General features: G+C 45.1%; 1 protein-coding gene across 14 annotated transcripts in view; it reads left to right on the plus strand.

The window, feature by feature from the left end:
• plekha6 (pleckstrin homology domain containing A6) overlaps window positions 1–13,019 on the plus strand; it is a 105,789-nt gene extending 92,770 nt beyond the window's left edge. For 13 of the 14 annotated variants that reach the window (XM_086198290.1, XM_086198292.1, XM_086198289.1 and 10 more), the window contains 6 exons: window positions 1,010–1,168; window positions 2,092–2,244; window positions 3,489–3,622; window positions 5,985–6,133; window positions 8,083–8,190; window positions 9,214–13,019. In XM_086198290.1, the coding sequence (XP_086054416.1) occupies window positions 1,010–1,168; window positions 2,092–2,244; window positions 3,489–3,622; window positions 5,985–6,133; window positions 8,083–8,180 (693 nt within the window). In that variant the 3' untranslated portion in view covers window positions 8,181–8,190; window positions 9,214–13,019. The remainder of the gene's footprint in view (window positions 1–1,009; window positions 1,169–2,091; window positions 2,245–3,488; window positions 3,623–5,984; window positions 6,134–8,082; window positions 8,191–9,213) is intronic. The other variant, XM_086198286.1, reaches the window with a different exon arrangement.
• The last annotated feature ends 5,553 nt before the right edge of the window (window positions 13,020–18,572 follow it).

Genomic DNA, 18,572 nt, shown 5'->3' on the forward strand with positions numbered 1-18,572 from the left:
CCATCCATTTTTTTACCTCTTATCCTGTTATGGGTTGCGGGGGTGGAGCCTATCCCAGCAGCCTAAAGGCAAAAGGCAGGGTTCCCCCTGGACGGGTCACCAGTCCATGGCAGGGCCAACACATAGAGACAGACAGCCATTGGCTCTCCCAGCCACGCCTACGGTCAATTTAGAGTCTGGATTAACCTGGTCCCTCTTGATGTCTTTGGACTGTGGAGGAAGCTGGAGTACCAGAGAGAACCCAGCAGGAACAGGGAGAACATGGAGACTCAAACAGAAAGACCCCGTGCTCCAGCCTGGGCTCCACCCACAACCTTCTTGCTGTGAGGCGACGGTGCTGACCACTGCTCCACGTGCCGCCGTCCTATAATGTGTAAAAACAAATATCCTGAATGTGTTAAAACATTTTATGAATGAGGTCCAATATTCATAGTGGCGTGTGAGTCACACGTGCAGGGATCTATGAAAAGAACGTCCAGCCTTGGCTTGTTTTAACCTCCGCTGCATCAAAATCAGTTTGCCCACATCCAAAAGAGAGGGCACCCAAGTTCATCACTGCTCACAGGTCACTGGTTCTTGGTTTGTAAAGGGTCACTGTGGGTCCAGCTGAAGCTGAGCAGTGAGTTCACTCTCTACAAACACATTTCAGCATGTTTGCCACTTGAATAACAAGCCACTTATAGTAGAAAAACATGTTTTATTGTGGTCACAAGGTCAATGACCTGTCGTATGGATATGATCATAAGAGAATGGGATGATTTGATACATCAACATAACAGGATGATTGTTTTGTCTTTCACAAATAAAACAACAGCAGAGCGACTGACACACAAGGGCAGTCAACAGGAAACACTTCTGCTTCTATTGTCTGTGGTGCAGCGATGGAGCCTTGGTGTGGCCTACGCACACTGAATATCTGTTGCCGTGGAGACGAGACTCAAACACTTGAGTGAGTCTGTCTGGTTTGAGGAGGAATGCGCTAGATTCCAACTGTATTTCTGCTCCACAGGAACGCCCGAAGAGCGCCGTGTTTCCTGCAGAGGTGAAGTCCAAGATGAGCGTGGAGGAGCAAAATGAGCGAATCCGTCGCAACCAGAGTAGCTCCATGAGGGACAAGAGGCGGAGTCTAAATCTCTCAGGCGGCCAATCTCCAGCCAGCTACAGAGTGGTACAACCAACCGTGTGATGGTTTCTTGTCAAACATACTTGCACGGCGTGAGATGAGAGCTTCTGTGAAATGATGTGATAGAGCGTGAAAGAAATTCAAGTGCTGCTTATTTCGCAAATCAGCCTTTGAGATCTTGCAGGCCCTGATTTGTCAGAGCATGATTCGATTTGTGTGACATCCGCATTGTGAGTGTAACAGATTTTTTTCTTTTTTCAACCTGGACCCTATTTTAAAACCCTAGTCTAAGTGAGTGATGGAAATAACCTTCATTGAAATCGATCCAGCGAGGGCAGAGCTGCCTGCTGCCCCGGAGCAGTTGGAACATAAAGTCCTCGCCAGTGACCTCGCTGACCGACGTGACTTCTGCCAGTCAGTGATGAGAACAAGTCCTTAGCAGCTTCCCCTGAAACGAAGCGCTGCTCCAGCAGAGGAGACGCCTGCTGCAGACGTTCATTTCCCCTTCTCAGTGATGCTGTCAGACAATTATAACACCAATCTGAGCCTGTTAGTGTCAAAAAGTGCACTTTTATTTGATGTAATTGACAGTAGCCAGTTGCCCCATTGGATCACATTGTAGCTGCCCTGGGGCTGCAGCAGCTGCAGCCTTCCTCCGTGCTGGAGCCATTTCAACAGCAGCTGTTTCCACCACTCACTTATTGTACTCTAAAAAGGTTTGGAAACTAGGGTCCAGGTTTAAAAGATCTTAAGTGCCTCTTGAGATCCGATGAAGACCAGAGGGTCATCCTGTTACACACTTTCAAAATAAAAGCTGGCACTAGATTACGACAAAGACTTATATTTGGTTAGCGTATTACAGTATTTAACTCAAAGTGTCGTGAGGAAAATCACATTCAGTATTTGAACCTTTTGGTGGAACAGCAGGAGTCTATTATCTATAATGATAATGACGCTAACATGTGCAGGTTCGTAGGCGTCTGACAGCTCACGAGATTGACATCAAAGACCTGGAGGCAGCAGTCCGGGGCCAGGGCCTGGAGTCCCCTCGGGAGGAAATCGCTCGCCTGAGGCGATTACAGGTGGAACCAGAACAGTACGACCTGGACATCAGCAAAGAGGTGCGAGCTCTCGGCTACTGCACTGCTCCATTCTCACCTCCTTTATCAATTCTGTTCACCGCACTTTTCATTTCATTTGCAAATGTTCTCAACATTCTTCATCCCTTCCTGCTGTCACTGAAGGTGCACGTAGCCGTTCTCATGGTGTAGATAATGAATGCTTCAAAGTCATAGAAATGACTCAGTGCGTATGTACATCCAATAAACTGTCTGGCACAAATCAACCATGGGATGAAAATAAACAGCCTGATTTTAAAAAGTACCAAATAGGACACTGTGCTGTGGCAGACGATGAAACAGAACACGACCGCAAAATAGACCCATAGCAGCAAAGACATCCATGGCAAAAGATGAAATCATAAACCGATGATGAACATGACACTGTGAACTGTAAGTATCCGTTCATGGATACAACTGGACAGATTGTCATTCAAAGGTGCTGTGTGTAAGATTTTACTCTGCTTATTACAATTTATTGTAATTTACTGATTTACAATTAAACCTGCTCCAGGAAGCAGGAAGATCATGAATCATGAGAAGATCACCCCAAGATCTGGAGCGTGTCATCAGAACCAGAACTAGAGCAGTAGCAGGGAACTTGCTAGCACCTGTGGTTATTAAATGTCCTCCCATTTAAGTGTCAAGAAATTTTTAAGTGAACTGTGGGCCTGCTGCAAAAAAGAAAAGATGCACAATGTGTGCTCCCATCAACTGGTTCAAAGTCAATACAAGAAGCTCTGTAATGCCGCCAGAAGGTGGCGGTAAAGGCAGCATTACACACCTTGTGGCTGTAACAAACAAGATTAGAAGAAGAGCCACCTAGCAGTAAAAAAAAACAGAGAGCGGACTTGAGGAATCACCCTCAATGATGAGTAGCAGCTCGTGAGGCTGCTGTGAGGAACCAAATAACCACCGTGCAGACGGGGCAGAATCAGCTGCTCAGTCGTGAGATCAAAAGTTGCTGTGTCAGAGCTCATCTCCCGTTGTGGACGTTTACTCCTCTACAAAAACAGGAAAAACACCTTAAAAGAGTGATTTTTTTTCTGATTTTACTTTTTCCATCAACCTTCTACTGCATTATATGCATCACTGCACTGAGGGAACCTGACAAATCACACTGCAGAATCATTGCCATGGAAACAATATGCTTGTCTAGTTCCAGGGGAGTAAACTGGCAGGTTTCCCAACTTTTCACCCATCCCTCCATCTCCATGTTTATTCATGTATGTTATTTCTGTTTGTAGCTGATGGCTCCTGACAAGGTTCTGATCCCAGAGCGCTACCTGGATGTGGAAGATAACACGCCCCTGAGCCCTGAGGAGCAGAAGGAAAAGCAGAAAAAACTGGAACGAATCAAAACCCTTATTGCCAAATCAAAGTAGGTTTTGAACCAACAATAGTTTCAACTGTCCATGAAACTAAAAACAAAATAAATCACTGAAAATGATGAACCCATAGCTACGGGTCCAAGCTTAAAGCGTGCCCTTCATACACCTTCATCTCATGAACCATGTCACCCAGTTCAGTGTGGCTCTCTGGAGGTGATTCTGCAGTTGCAAATCTGCGATTGACCCTTAGAACCAAGGTATAAAAAGCAGCTTGACTGGCACATGAAGCAGTTGATGTGGAATGTGCTCCAGGTTCAAGTGCTCAGGAATCACACGGAAATGACCACACAAAACACACAAGAACGCACCACAAAACATACAGTTGCAATTATGCTTTCAGTATTTCCCTGATGTGGCGATACGGCTCATTCCCACACTGTGAAGTGACAAGTTCGAGTACGTTCACGAGTCAAAGGAGTTTATAGAGATTTTAAGCTCAGCAAAGGGAGATGCTTTAATGAAAAGAGGCTGGCCAGATGTGAACGGTCCTTGGGGACGTCAGAACTTTTCCCTTCAGGATGTGGTAGCATTTAGAAATGGAGGGACGATCCCAGCCAATTTTGTGTGAGATGGAGAAGCTGTATGCATGCCTCTGCCTGCAGTGTCCCTTCCCCTTACTGTCGTACTGGTGTTTAGAATATGAGCACAGTTGACAAGAGCGGAGAACCTTCGGCACCAGTACCACAGGAGTGGGCGTTTCTGCTCTCATCAGCAGGCGTATGAATAACACGCGCATATCCTCAGTGATTTTGTTTCTCATCACAACGCATTCTTTGCTTTTCACTTATTATTTCCCACCATTAATTCTCCACTGACGCTGACTGTTCATGGTGCATTGCTCCACTCTGAATTTCACAGAAAAAAGGAACTGCTTGTTTGGTTTTCACTGTATTTCTGGCAACACTTTTTAAGCACTTTTGCAGCCTTGGTGTAGCAAAAAAACAAACCAAAAAAACAAACCAAAAAAACAAACCAAAAACGTGAGTTTTTGGAAAGACATTTTGTGCCGTTGTTAATGTTTGAAGCCAAACCATGAGCCTTCTAACCCCAACCATGTGTGTATAAACCTAAAGAAACCTCAACCACTGCGCTTTCATTATGTCATAAAATATGGCGTTTTTGGCTGAAACCAAAAGGAAATTTATGGCTTCTTTACTTGTGCTTCTCATTGGAGTCTTTTGCTCAGCTGAGAGCGCCATTGAGCTGCCTGCCTTCAGGCTTGTTCCCGCAGTAGCCTCCACCTCATGTTTACAGAGCGAGAGAATGACATTATAATTATGTAATGTTTTATAGCGACTGGTGTAATATGGTGTATTTAGCCTACTGGCCAGCGGTTTATATTTATTACAGGCAGAGCGCTTGGACCCTGCAGAGATGAAACAGGTTTATTTGTTGCAGTCGGTGACATTTTTAATCGTAAAAGAATTAGTGTCTTGTTTTGGATGATGTCTGGTGTTTGAGAGAGAGAGGGACAGAGAGCAGCTGATGGTCGAGAGACACGGTCTCTCGGGTAAGAGAGCGAGCGGCACAGCCAGTGATACTTCCTGTGTTGATGAGATGGAGATTATAAGCAGAAGAGAAAGAAATTTTGACAATGCTCGCTCCTAAGGAACTAAATTAAACCACACCTCCAGAGGTGTTTGATATAGCAGTCATAAGTTCTCTGTACGAGCTCTTCATGTGGTCAGACGCTTTAATCGCACAGCAAACTTAGCTGCGCCGCGACGGAGGGAGAGTCGAGGGTGGAGGAGGTCTCCAGCTAAAGTCAGGAATCCTGATTTCACACCGCTGGAGTGTTACGGAGTGATAACAGCGCAGTGGTGCTGGACAAATTCAATCACTCCGTATTGATTCCAACCTTCAGTGTCCGACCAGCCTGGTTTAATTGAAGTGAGAACATGATTCTGACTAAAAACTGACTAATATGTAATGAAATTGGGATGACTTAAACTCGACTCAAATTATTGAATAAAACTGACTAAAACTATGAAAAAAGAGTGACCAAAGCTTTTATGCGTTTCCATCTTGAGACTCAGACGGAATTAAAATTAGCTGCTAAATTTAACGGTGGTGGGCACATTTGAAGGACAGTCTTATTTCTTTGTGTTTGGTGAACCTGTTCAGTCCTGCCTGTCTCACAACGTTCGGTCAGCCCATCACTTCATGTACCGGTTTGGTCAAGTTTCTTTTGTGAAATTCTCCCAGAACCTGCCAGCCTGCTCTTTCTGCACGTGTGTGCGACCGCAGCACAGCATAGTTCACACATCGATACAAATGTCAGTGAATGAAGAGCTGAATTAAGAGGGGCTGTTCACCGTCTTCACACGTCTCCTTTCTTTTACCTACGACCAGTCTTCAGAACATGGTTCCTCTCCTGGACGGCCCGGTGGAGGGAGGGGCTCCCGTCAGCTCCCAGCAGCAGCTGCAGGAGCAGGAGAAGCGGATCGAGATCTCCTGCGCTCTGGCTGCCGAGGCCTCCCGTCGCAGCCGCCTTCTCTCTGGTGAGGATAACGGCTGTCATCGCTAACCCCGTCCCACTAACTGCTCACCACAATCCCTCAGCACAGGACAGGCCACCGCCATGACCGCCAAACACCCCTCATCAGCATCTCTGCACACAAAGATTCATCAATCCAACAGAGAGGAAATCTCATGCACACCTTTGAGACGCACATTTTTCCAGTCTAAAAACCTGCCAGGATGTTAGAATAGGCAACAATTACAGTTGGTTACATTTTAGATGTGGAGGTGCTTTTTAACTCACTTCCTGCTGCAGCTTTTCATTGTCCTTTCTTTGAAGGTTTGGTCAGAAGTCAGTTTGACCTCTTTTGTCCATTTCTAATGAGCGCACGGACCAAATCAAAGAAACACGAGAACTTCCTGATAATGCACGTGCATGTTCAGCAAAATCAATCAAGTTCTGATCAAGCCTCGTTTTCTAGCTCAGACCTGGATACGAAAAAGCTCTAAAGATTCTAAAATGAATAATAACATCATAGCATTGCAGCTAACACTGGTATCTGGGGCACTGGAATGTAATCACGGGTGTAGCCTTAATTGATTATACTGTTGTTCCTAAGCTACACCGTTCACACAAAGGGAAAAGCTATCAAATATATCCGCTTCAATCTTTAACATACGAATGAAAGTTTAACTGGGAGAAACAGATTGACTCTGCAGAAAGCTCACAGGCACAAACTTTACCGTGCAGCAAGCTGAGCACAGGATGGAGGGCTCAGTCCTCCTGGGTTTGTTGTCTGCTTTTAAAACATGGCTGACAGAATCCTCGGATCAGGACACCCTTAGTTCACGATGCTGTGTACATCGGAACACCGACTCATTCTTGACTGACATATTTCTGTATGAAGTGAGCATCAAACGGGGGTTCCCTCACCTCGAAGCCAACGGGATCCTCATATTGAAGTTTCAGTCTTTACTAAAAATAAACTGAAAAAAAAGTTAATGAGACCTGAAGGTTTTAAGCTTTTCAAAGTGCAAACAGTGCCCCCGTAGTTGGGAGGTGTAGAGATCGTTTCACTGGAGATCCATGACGCCGTCAGGTGTCTTCATTAGCTCATGACGTCCTGATCGCCCGCACAACAACATGGGATTGATGAGCATTTTGCTTTTGTCTCTTTGACTTTGTGTTGCTCTCACATGCTGTTGTGCTGTTTTACAGTACAGAGGAAAAGTTACTAACTGTAAATAAATGACGAAAAAGTATTTAGAAATACAAACCTCCTGATCATTACATGTGATCCACACATTCATGACCACCAGCTGCCACATTCCAACGCCATCTCCTGACTTGTCCTCTTGCACCTTCATTCATTCTGTCCAGTATTTTAGTTTATGATCAAATGCCTTCATTCACATTGCTATCAGCCTCAGTCTACTTTCAGTTTGTTGCCTGGTTGCAAATGATGACAAATGTGCTAAACGCTACCTGAGAGTCGTAAGCATGTTAGCATGCTAGCAACCGCTTGTGGCTAAAAGTATCGCTGAGCCTAAATATGGCCTGGCGAACTGCTCCTCCAGCTGTGGAGTTGTTTTCTTGTCAGTAGAAGCTAAAACTAAGTTAAGGAAAAAGGGTTTGAAATTAATGGTGGTGGGTGTCAGCTTGTTAACAGCACAGATTCATTCTGATCCCAGACAGAAGCTCCATTCTTCTTCCTTGACAATAAGCAAATAAAAGCAACAAAACTTTTAGGTTCCCTTGTCTTAATACTACAGTAATTTGAGTCAAATGTAGCTTAGCTAAGCCTTCGATGTGGTGATCCTGGTAAATCTGAACCCTAGAGGGGGTCGAGGAGGTCTTGGTGTTTTAGCGGTGGCAAGTCTGAATGCGAAGCAGTCCCCGCTCTTCAACTCCCTCTCCCTTGGATTGGCTCCTTCCTTGTTTTTGCTTTGCATTTTCCCAATGTTCACTCCTCCCTCCATCTCACTCCAGCCCAGTGCGTCCCCAGTCCCCCCACCTCCCCGACCAGCCCGGCCCCTCCCCCTTCCTCTGCTGACTTACCCACCTCTGCCCACACCATGAAGGCGTGAGTCTGACCAGGTGAGTGTCTGTCCACACACCACACGGCACCCATCAGTCCTCCCGTTCTGTCCTGTCTGTTCTCCTTGAGTTCTCTCTGTCAGCTTTGATTTGAATGTTGATTCAGTGGAACATTTAGGAAGAAGAAAACTCTGATTTGAGAGAGAAATGACACACATCCCAATGAATGAGAACAGAAACATGTTAAAGTATCAGATCAAAATATTAGGGTTATTGAACTCGAAGGGCAATTCTATAATTTCAAATTGCAACTTGTTTTCTAATCCCTAAACACAGACCCAGTGTATTATTCTGCGGGCGACTTTAACGAGGCTCCAGGAGTGAAAGGGTTGTAGCATTGTTGTGTTAGCCAGCTTTGTTTGAGCAGGGTTGGGGGCGGCAGAGCTCCTGGAAGAGAGCACATATGCCCCCCAGGTCTGATCGTGGTAACTGCTGCTGCTGGTGACAACTCTGGGGAGACAGCAGGAGCATGGCAGGTGTCCTGCTGCCACACTTGTTTACCTGATGGGAATGCTAATGCTAGTGGCCCGTTCAAGTACCTGCTGTTCCTAAACTGCTCTGGGCCTGGTCCTGTAGCCACACCTGATGACACTGATGACACACCTCCTTTGTCACGTTGCCCTGATGTTCCCCTGATGTAGGTCAGCTTTATGTCAGTTACTATGGTGAAGGCGATTGGTTTAACCAAGCTAGAGCTAGAGCTAGTCAGTGCCATGCTAAGTTCAATAAACATCACACTGCTTCACATTTCCGAACCAGTCCCAGGATTAAAAGCGAATGAGGGACCTGGTGTTCCAAATCAGAAACACAGCCAGTTTAGCCAGTATTGAAACAGCGTGGTTCCATGCAGACTCGACAACCTCAGAACACGGTCCCAGCACTCCCATACACACTTTAAGACCGGGTCAGAACAGAGCCAAGCTGAGCCTGTTCCGTTCAAATCCATCCGTTCAAAAGTGACAGACGCAGCCTGACCTCCGCTGACCTCACTCTTATCCGTCTGTGTGCTCTGGTTCCCTGTAGCTCAAGCCCTGGCTGCTGTCAAGTTTGATGGAGCATCTTTCTGAGGATTCACTGGACAAACTGATTGATGAAGATGGCCTCAAACAAATGACTTTAATTTTTTTAAGCACCTGGTACAACAAAAGCCTTGAGAGCTGTCAAGTAAAGAGGGAAGAGAAAATGTGAAGGCCCAAAGGGAAGTTACACAGACTAAAAACACACTTCCTCAACCTCCAATTCAACCAACAGCCAAATCCGAATGCGCAGTGGCACAAAGGAAGGTTCCAGATCTCTTACCAGCTCCACAAGGTGTGATAATTCTATATACTGTAGCTCAGGACATTATCTACAAAGTAGAAATTACTGATGAACTCTGAAAAGTTTTACACTCATGATGACGAAAAGTTTAGAATGTTGATGCGTTCACAAGGGAAGACTGCTTATGAACCGAGAGAGGAACTACATGGAAGGACTTTGGGAAGGTCAAAGTGAACGGGACTGAGGCAGACGGGTAGACAAGAGGCTCGCTGGAACTGGCAGAGAGGCCCGGAAGCAGCACCGGTACTCTACGGGGAGACGTTTACGATCATCTAATCTTCATATCAACCACAGAAACCATCGTGAGGAGCAGGGCTGGCAGACAGGCGGGGCTCGGGTGTCTGCCACCATGACACAGGACTAAGGCCTCTGGTCCTTTGTAAAAAGCTGAGGACTCTAAGTCTGATCTCACTGTGATGCCTGTTTCAACCAGACCTCCATCCCTCTATGCATCCCCCCTCCCATCTGCTGGACTCATCAGTGACAACACGCACACAAAGATATTGACTTTATACACATGTGTTTGGGGGAATTTTGTTTGCTTTGATTTGATTTCACCATCTCTCACACCAAGTACAGTGCAACGGTTCAGTGGCGCCAAGCTGAAGACGAGGATACGGAGCATCAGTCGCCCCATGAAGCTGCTGGTGTTGTTTTATAGCAGAATCAGAATCAGACATATGTGATATTTGTTGGATTTTGTTCTCCAGCACTGGTAGGATCAGACGCCCCAGCCTGGGGTACGACATGGGTTGACACACATGTAGGTACGGCAGAGGAGCAAATCTCAAGTCTTGACCTTCAAGTCCCGTGTTACTGAGGTGTCGCGGTCCTGCTATAATCATGAAATTCTGATTATCTACCTCAGTCTCCTGGTCCTCTTTCACACTAGCCTAGCTTCAAATTAATGTTCACTGTCCAGCTAGCATTCGACCCACTAAAACACCGAGCTAATCAAGCTCGCATACGTTTCTCTGGGCTGAGGAGGGAAGGGTGTAGGTGGATGTGGTGGTGGGCTTGTCAGCAAGCGTCTGCGTACTGCTGATTAACAAAATCCTTGAGTTCTGGTTGAATCATTTAAAAAAACAACAACATTTTTTTAACCTCTTAAATCATCAACACCAAGTCAATGACTGTGTATACATGGACTTCAGTGACCTGGTGTGAGGCTTCCCCTGGTTTCATCATATCCCCATGTAAATGTGAAGCTCTAGTATTGTTGTTTCTGATGACTACATGCTAGGTGTGCATGCTCCTGTCATGCTTTCAACACAAACTGGCAATTTTTAACGCCAGCAACGGGAGACAAGAGCGACAGGTTTGACCTTCGACCCGAGACCTGCTGGGGGGAGATGTGCACACAAGTAGGGCATCTTTTTACCGGCCGCATGACACACTAGAATCACTCATGAGACCAGAAGGATGAACCATGCAAGCACCGGTTCCATTAGCAAAGTTGTTTGGTTCATGCCGCGCCTGCGCAGGTAATCCTCACAGGCAGTTCATGTACTCGAGACCAGGGAGGGGGGGCTTATCCAGGTTCCTGAAATCAGAATATAACGTTTACATGCGCAAACACCAAGATAAGAGCATTCAAAAAGCAGAGGATGACTCTGAACAAGTCCATGTAAGCACAGTCATGGTAGTCACCGGCTCATGATCTTCTGCTTTGTGAGGATGCAGGAGGAGCTCGGCATGCTTCCATCAGTGTATTTTAGTTCAGCATTAACACCATTCTTCAATAAAGGAGGAGAAGCGCCGAACCACAAAGGATGAAAAACCTCCATGACTAATAAGCTCTGGTAGAGTGACCCTCGAACTGATGAGACTGGATAAGTCTCAACTTCGTCCTCATCTCTGGAAGGCATGCAACAGTAAGTAGAAACAGAAAAAGTAGGAAAAAATCCAGTTCTGCCAGTAGACGGCCGAAGTTGACCTCGTCTTTGAAGTGGGAGCTGAATAGCCGTGCTGAGTAGCCGTGTGCGCGTCTGCCACTGCCCTCGCGTTGGTCAGTGTGGGAATATAACACCAGCCTACGATAGACCCCTTCTCTTAGGCTGGACCAGCACATGTGGGTCCGTTCAGGCCAAAGTTTGATCAAACCAGAAACCGCCACAAAGAAAACTGCATGCTCTCCTTTAGTCAGCCATGTACTGAGATGAGCCTAACACCAGCAGAGGAGTGTGTACCTTGGTAGATCATTTCAACCTTTGCCAAAGCTGATTAAAAAAAAAAAATGGTGGGAGGTGACCTCATTTTGTGTAACAGTTGTAAAAAAGAGTTTCTGTTCAGAGGCTCTTTCATTATGTTCGGGAAAGGGGACAGGATCCTGTGACTTTCGTGTTTGGCTGCTCAATCGCTGAACACAATCGGTTAGGGAAGTCTGAGCATGACTATAGAAACCTCCATATGACCTGTTGGAAGCAAGACTTCGACCTTGAGGTGACATCATCATCTCGCCAAAAACCACCGTGTGCAGCCCCTGTGAGTCCCTTTTTGCATTAAGTATTTAATTCTCTGGTCCATATCATCCTGCTCCAGAAACCCGCCCTGTGATTGTCTACCATGTCGGTGAAGTATGTTGGTTAAATGTTTCTAAATGGTAAGCTGTACGTGTAAAGTGACAATAGAAGTGACCTTAGAAGTGTAACAGTCACCTGTGTAATGAGGAGCTAGCAGTCGTTGGAGAAGTGTCCCTGGGAAATACTGTCATGTGACATACTCCAACAGCATTTCAGTCCGTCATACGGTGCCATTCATGTGACACGTGTCTGTGTGTGTGATTTATGTTGATGGACCCACGGATATCACGACTATGGAAGATTTTAAATGACTGAAAACACCGGTGATAAACTTAGCGGCTCCACATCACGCAAAACAGAGGATATAATTAAAAAAAAAGAAAGAAAAAAACGGGTTGAATTAATACAAATGTATAATCTAACCAAACAGAGAAGTGGTTATTACTGAAGATTAACAAATTACAAAATGGAGTTTTTATTTTTATAGTAGCACAATTTTAACAGATTTTATTTTTATTTGATTTGTATTTTGTTATTGTGAGTCAACTTTGATTTTTTTCAGTGATTTCATGTCATGTTGAGTAAAAAAAAAAAAAAAGGCAAATAGAAACAAATCAATTTCAATAAAATTCTGTTCCAATGAGAGAAAAATATCGAGTTTCGTGCATTGCAGTAAGTAGGTTTTATATCTGTTCAACAGAGGAAACACCTGGAGTTGCGACTTCCATCTTTTACAGAACTCTGTCTGATTGTAAAGCTCCAAAACACTGAGTCAACATTTGTATCTTCAAACGTAACAAACGCGAAGACACTCAGTAGAATCCTTGCCGTAGAAAGTTGATCTGTTGAATTGATCTGTTCCAAAGTACCTTACTGACCGGCTTCTAAAAGACCAACAAAAACATCCACCAAATGAGATTGTTGAAGCAAACACACACACACACACACACACACACACACACACACACACACACACACACACACACACACACACACACACCTTCATCTTGTGTATCACGACTCATCATGCTTGTATTGCACTTCAATGTTCAAGTGACCTGACTTTGTAGAAAGCCACTCAGATTCAGAGACGATATGTTACAGGAAACGGAATCTTGTGCTGAAAGCAATGAACGGCTCTTACTAAGCAAAAACTAAAACAAGGATTTAAGAGAATACTTCTATTTTTTCTTATTTTCAGTTCTTTTTAGAAAGGGAATGAGTTCTACAGAGGCAGTACATATTTTTTTAGGTGCACGGATATTCAAGTTGACAGATGCAATTTTTACACATATTACGCAGCATTTTTCCACAGACTGTTTTTATTTCATTGCTCTTTTGGATCGTTTGAGCAGATAATAGATATTTTTGGACTAATTGGAATCTGATGCGTTAAGAAACGACAGCCGACGAGGGGTGTCCAATCTTTGATACTAGATGTAGCATTTGTGGCTGATGAAAACCAGGAAAATATACACAATATGTAAATTGGTCGATGTATATAATGTTTTCCGTTATAGCCTTCTATCACATGTAACCACTGCTACTCCGAGGGGAAATCAACAAATTGCTTGAACTATGCAAATGTTAAAAAAGAGACAATATGCTTGCAATAAAGTGAATGTATACAAATGTCTTTCTCTAGATGCTTCTGAATTCACCACAGTATTTTGTATGATAATAACATGTCTCACTGTCTGGAATGATGATGACGATGATGATGATGTACTGCTGTTACTTTAATCCACGTGTTGATGATGAATTTCACTGCCAAAAATCCTGAGACTACTGAGGTGAAGTGTTCAGCCTGCTCATTAACACCAAGCTCCCTGATGATGTACTGCAGCCTTTGTTCTATCAAACTGTAAGTCTGAATAAAGTGCAACAACAAAGACATGCTGGATTCCTCCATCTCTGAGTCAGTCGGCAAAAGAATTCGGACAAAGCAGCACTTGTGATCGGCATGACTTAGAATTGATAAATGTGTAAAACTCTCGTCTGTGCACTTTTATTTTGATTCTGAGAGAACTCGCACTGGCTCTTGACAATAATGAGCTGGCCAAAGTCAATTCTTCAGCGGGAAAAAAAAATAATTTCAAGGCTGTTAATCTTACTGTTGTTTTTGGCATGGCATCAGTCGGTTTGGGTTGAGTCCATATCAGTGTTTGGAATCCAGCACCTGAACTGGACCTCATTTAGACTGTTTTTTTGTTTGCAAAGCAGGCTGATGTTGTAGTGAAACCAGGTTCAAACCGTCAGTCACTGGCAGAGTTATTCATATGGGTGGCCTTAATGTTTTCAAGACTGACCGCAAGGATGGAGCTGGAGCTCAGGCAATAAAGATTTCCCAGAAACTTCAGAGTTTTCCATTCCGTATCGATTCCAAAGCAGTTTGAGCGAATTCGCCAACTACTGCTGGTTGTTTTTGGCCTGCATCTGCATGAAAGGAATTCATTACACGAGCGACTCAAATACTGACTCAAATAAATAATCTAATAAGGACTTAAGTGTTTGTTGATTGAAATCACAAGTGGATGAGTCAAAATCTGCAGCTCTAAAATCTTTCGAGCAGGCTCCCAATCCCTTCTGCAGGCAATTGTACTTTAATTAATTAAATAATTTGATTCTAAAATAATGGGAAAGTGGGTGTTTTTCCCAAATTATAACAGGACTCACAACACCATAATAGGGCGCCTTTCAAATGTTGATGATCAGGAAACACCAGAATCAACTGAGATTACCGAAGATGAGGCTCATTCCCCCAATTGGCTGCTGAATAATTATTAATAATGTAAATCTGAGCATCCTCTCGTCAGTCTACCTCTCCAACTGTTTAGGGGAATTTTAAACGTCTTTTAGTGAGGATGGGGGTATTAACACCTTCATCTGTGGTCGTATCAGCTGAATAAAACCTTGACATTTCCAAGCAACACTGAGTTGGTGTTGACCGTGGGGGCTGACGAAGGAGCTAAGTTAGCTTTAGCTCGCACCTCTGACAGTGTTCCATGTTGATTCACTCCAGACACACACACACAGAAAGAAAGAGCGGATCAATAACATTCGTCGTAGCCCTTGGGTGAGTGGAACGTCTGTGACACTGGGCAGATTCGATCTGTTACACCTGTGTTGACATCATCTAGTGATCCAGAGCAAAGAGTCAGACCGCAGTTTTTAGAACACTCCGGTTCAGAAGCCTCAGCTCGGGCCGTCTCCTGTCTCAGACTTTGTATCGTACCTTGAGAAATCCCAACTATGTCAGCAAACTCTTCCGTCAGCGCTCGTTCTCCTCGGATCAGTGTTGAGAAAGAAAGTTTTACCACGCTTTGACAAAGCTTTGGCACCGTTAGCAGGATGGGAGCCGCTGTGGTTACAAAGGAGAGCAAAGAGCCGTCATGATGCCTGCGGGAAGTTGGACCTGGTGACAGGACGTGGAGGAGGCTGATTGGAGACAACAAACACAAAGACAGTCTCGACTTGTTTAATTGTGTGTTGCATTGACTAACAAAGACAAAGTGTGTGTGGGGTGGGGTCAAAGAATGGGAGTAATTTATCTTGTGAATATTTTTTCTGCAAGATTTCATTCTAATTTTGGATTATTTTGTTGTGTTGTTGTATTTTATTCGTTTTGGTGGTGCATGCTTTTCTTTTGAAGTGGAAAAGGTGAGGATACACGTCATAGCCCCAAATCACCTGCACCTGGAGGAAATGAGATCACGTTTGAGCAAGCGCGCTACACGAGACATGGTTCAACGCCCGCAACGAGAATTTAGAGGACATGCAGGACAGGGAGGAGATGGAGAAATCTGGTGCCACAGAGGTCAGAGGTGTAGGAGGACATAGAGATGTCTGGAGATGACGTGACCAGCAAACAAGAGGAGGAGCACGGTGAAAGGCAGACGAGCTCCAGAGAGAACCAGAGGTGGTGCGATACAGCACTGGCAACAGGAAGGTCTTCCTCGTGAAAGGAGTTAGACAGGAAGTCACATACTGATGACTGGCAACAGACGTGACTTGGTCCTTGGTATCGGATGCACACTGCTCAAAAAAGTCCAAAGCAGAATCCTGTCTGATATTAACCACAGGCCCTCTGTCTGACACTAGACAGTTCTGGAAAACAGTTAAAGCCCTTCAGAATAAGTGGTAGCGGTGAGCCAAACACTTGGCTCAGACTAGCGTCCGGTGTGGATCATGTTCTCTTTATGACCATGATTACCATTCAAGTAAATTCTGTCATCTGAACACACATGATGGATGAAAATCCTCATTGGGAGGATGTGGCCAGCAACACATAGAGCCTCACTCACACACATACACTTGTCCTGCCCTCCACTTGTCATCATGGAAGCCGCTCTGGTCATCAGTCATCGTGGATCTGGACTTGGACTTTCATGTGAGAGAGAGCAGACTCATCCAAATATGTTACTCCAGAGAGACACGCCACCCAGCTGACGCGACTATTGGTTCACAATTCAAATACCAGGGTTTGCTTGCTGAAAGGTCTGAGGGAAGCTGATCTGAGCGCTGGTCGTCCTGCGGCTCGTCATCGAGACTTGAGTGGGTGAGTGCTCACCTGCAAAAATGCCTGGTGCTGCTGAGACTTCCACCTGAGAAACCGTGCTGGACTACAAGACTGAACTCAATTCTGCTCAACAGGAATTACATCTCTCTCTCGAAAGCTGGACATTGGATGGTTTTGCTTTGTTGCTACTGCAGCATCCACGATTGAAAATATAGAGTGGCCATAGTGGACACACCGGCATTTTATCTCAAATAGCCATTCTGTGACCTGCTTTAAATTTGACTGAATACAAACGTAATGCATATTATTACTGTTTTTTGTCGTTTTTTTGTAGAAATCCTGTCTCTGTTGGGCTTGAACAAGTTCACCGAAGTCAGGTTGAATGTTTGAAGTGAACACGTGAAGGACAGCTGTTGGATGAGAGACACAAGTTTACGGCTATAGGGAGGTCCTAAGAGAACCAACACAGATGTAGAGGGGCCAAAGAGAACCAATACAGATGTAGGGAGGGCCAAAGAGAACCAACACAGATGTCGAGAGGCCAAAGAGAACCAACACAGATGTAGAGGGGCCAAAGAGAACCGATACAGATGTAGGGAGGGCCAAAGAGAACCAACACAGATGTGGGGAGGTCTAAAGAGAAACAACACAGATGTGGGGAGGGCCAAAGAGAACCAATACAGATGTAGGGAGGTCCTAAGAGAACCAACATAGATGTGGGGAGGTCTAAAGACAACCAACACAGATGTGGGGAGGGCCAAAGAGAACCAATACAGATGTAGGGAAGTCTAAAGGCAACCAACACAGATGTAGAGGTGCCAAAGAGAACCAACACAGATGTGGGGAGTTCCAAAGAGAACCAAAACCACAGATGTAGGGAGGTCCAGAGAGAACCAACACAGATGTGGGGGGGGGGGGCAAAGAGAACCAACACAAATGTGGGGAGTTCCAAAGAGAACCAAAAACACAGATGTGAGAGGTCCAGAGAGAACCAACACAGATGTAGGGAGGTCCAGACAGATCCAACACAGATGTAGGGAGGTCCAAAGAGATCCAACACAGATGTAGGGAGGTCCAAAGAGATCCAACACAGATGTAGGGAGGTCCAGACAGATCCAACACAGATGTAGGGAGGTCCAAAGAGATCCAACACAGATGTAGGGAGGTCCAAAGAGATCCAACACAGATGTAGGGAGGTCCAGAGAGAACCAACACAGATGTGAGAGGTCCAAACAGAACCAACTGTGGGAGGCCAGGCTGCGTGTTGTTGCCTGTCACCATTTTAAGTCTCATGCTCTTATAATCCAAAGAACATCCCTGCTGACGTCCACTACTTCAGTTCCTACATCAACAATATGATTGCACAACACCTGCTGATGTGTAATACAATGTAAAAATACCCATTTCTCTTCTAAGGCCATTTCATCCACTTTGTCCTGCATCCACTTCCAAAATGGGACATTTCCCCATCATCTTCGGACATCAGCTGTAACCCCTCCCAGTTTGTCCCATTTCAGTCCTAGTTCATCCATCCATCCTTCCATCCACTCATCCATCAATGTATTTATTTTCAATATCGCTTACTGTATCCACTAAGGGTCGCAGGGTCAGGGTGGGCTGGAGCCTATCCTGCTCTCTTTCCCCCGACCAGTCAAAGCAGACGTCCGTCCCCACTGATCCTGGATCTGCTTGATGTTCCTGCCTGTTAAAAGGAAGGTTTTTGTTCTCTGCTGCTGCAGGATGTGCTTGCTGATGGAGAATTGTTGGGTGGAGGTTCATTGAAGGAGGGAGGTGCTGGACCTGCTCTACTTGGAAAGAGTCAGGAGATAAAAATAAACTTGACTTGACACTGCGTGAGAGGCAGGGTTCACCCTGGACGGGTCACCAGTCCATGGCAGGGCCAACACATATAGACAGACAACCATTGGCTCTCCCAGCCACGCCTACGGTCAATTTAGAGTCTGGATTAACCTGGTCCCCTCTTGATGTCTTTGGACTGTGGAGGAAGCTGGAGTACCAGA

This window comes from Aulostomus chinensis, chromosome 3, assembly GCF_037954235.1.
Source record: "Aulostomus chinensis isolate RoL2024-O1b breed Wild chromosome 3, RoL_Achi_v1.0, whole genome shotgun sequence".
NCBI classification, from domain to species: Eukaryota; Metazoa; Chordata; class Actinopteri; order Syngnathiformes; family Aulostomidae; genus Aulostomus; species Aulostomus chinensis.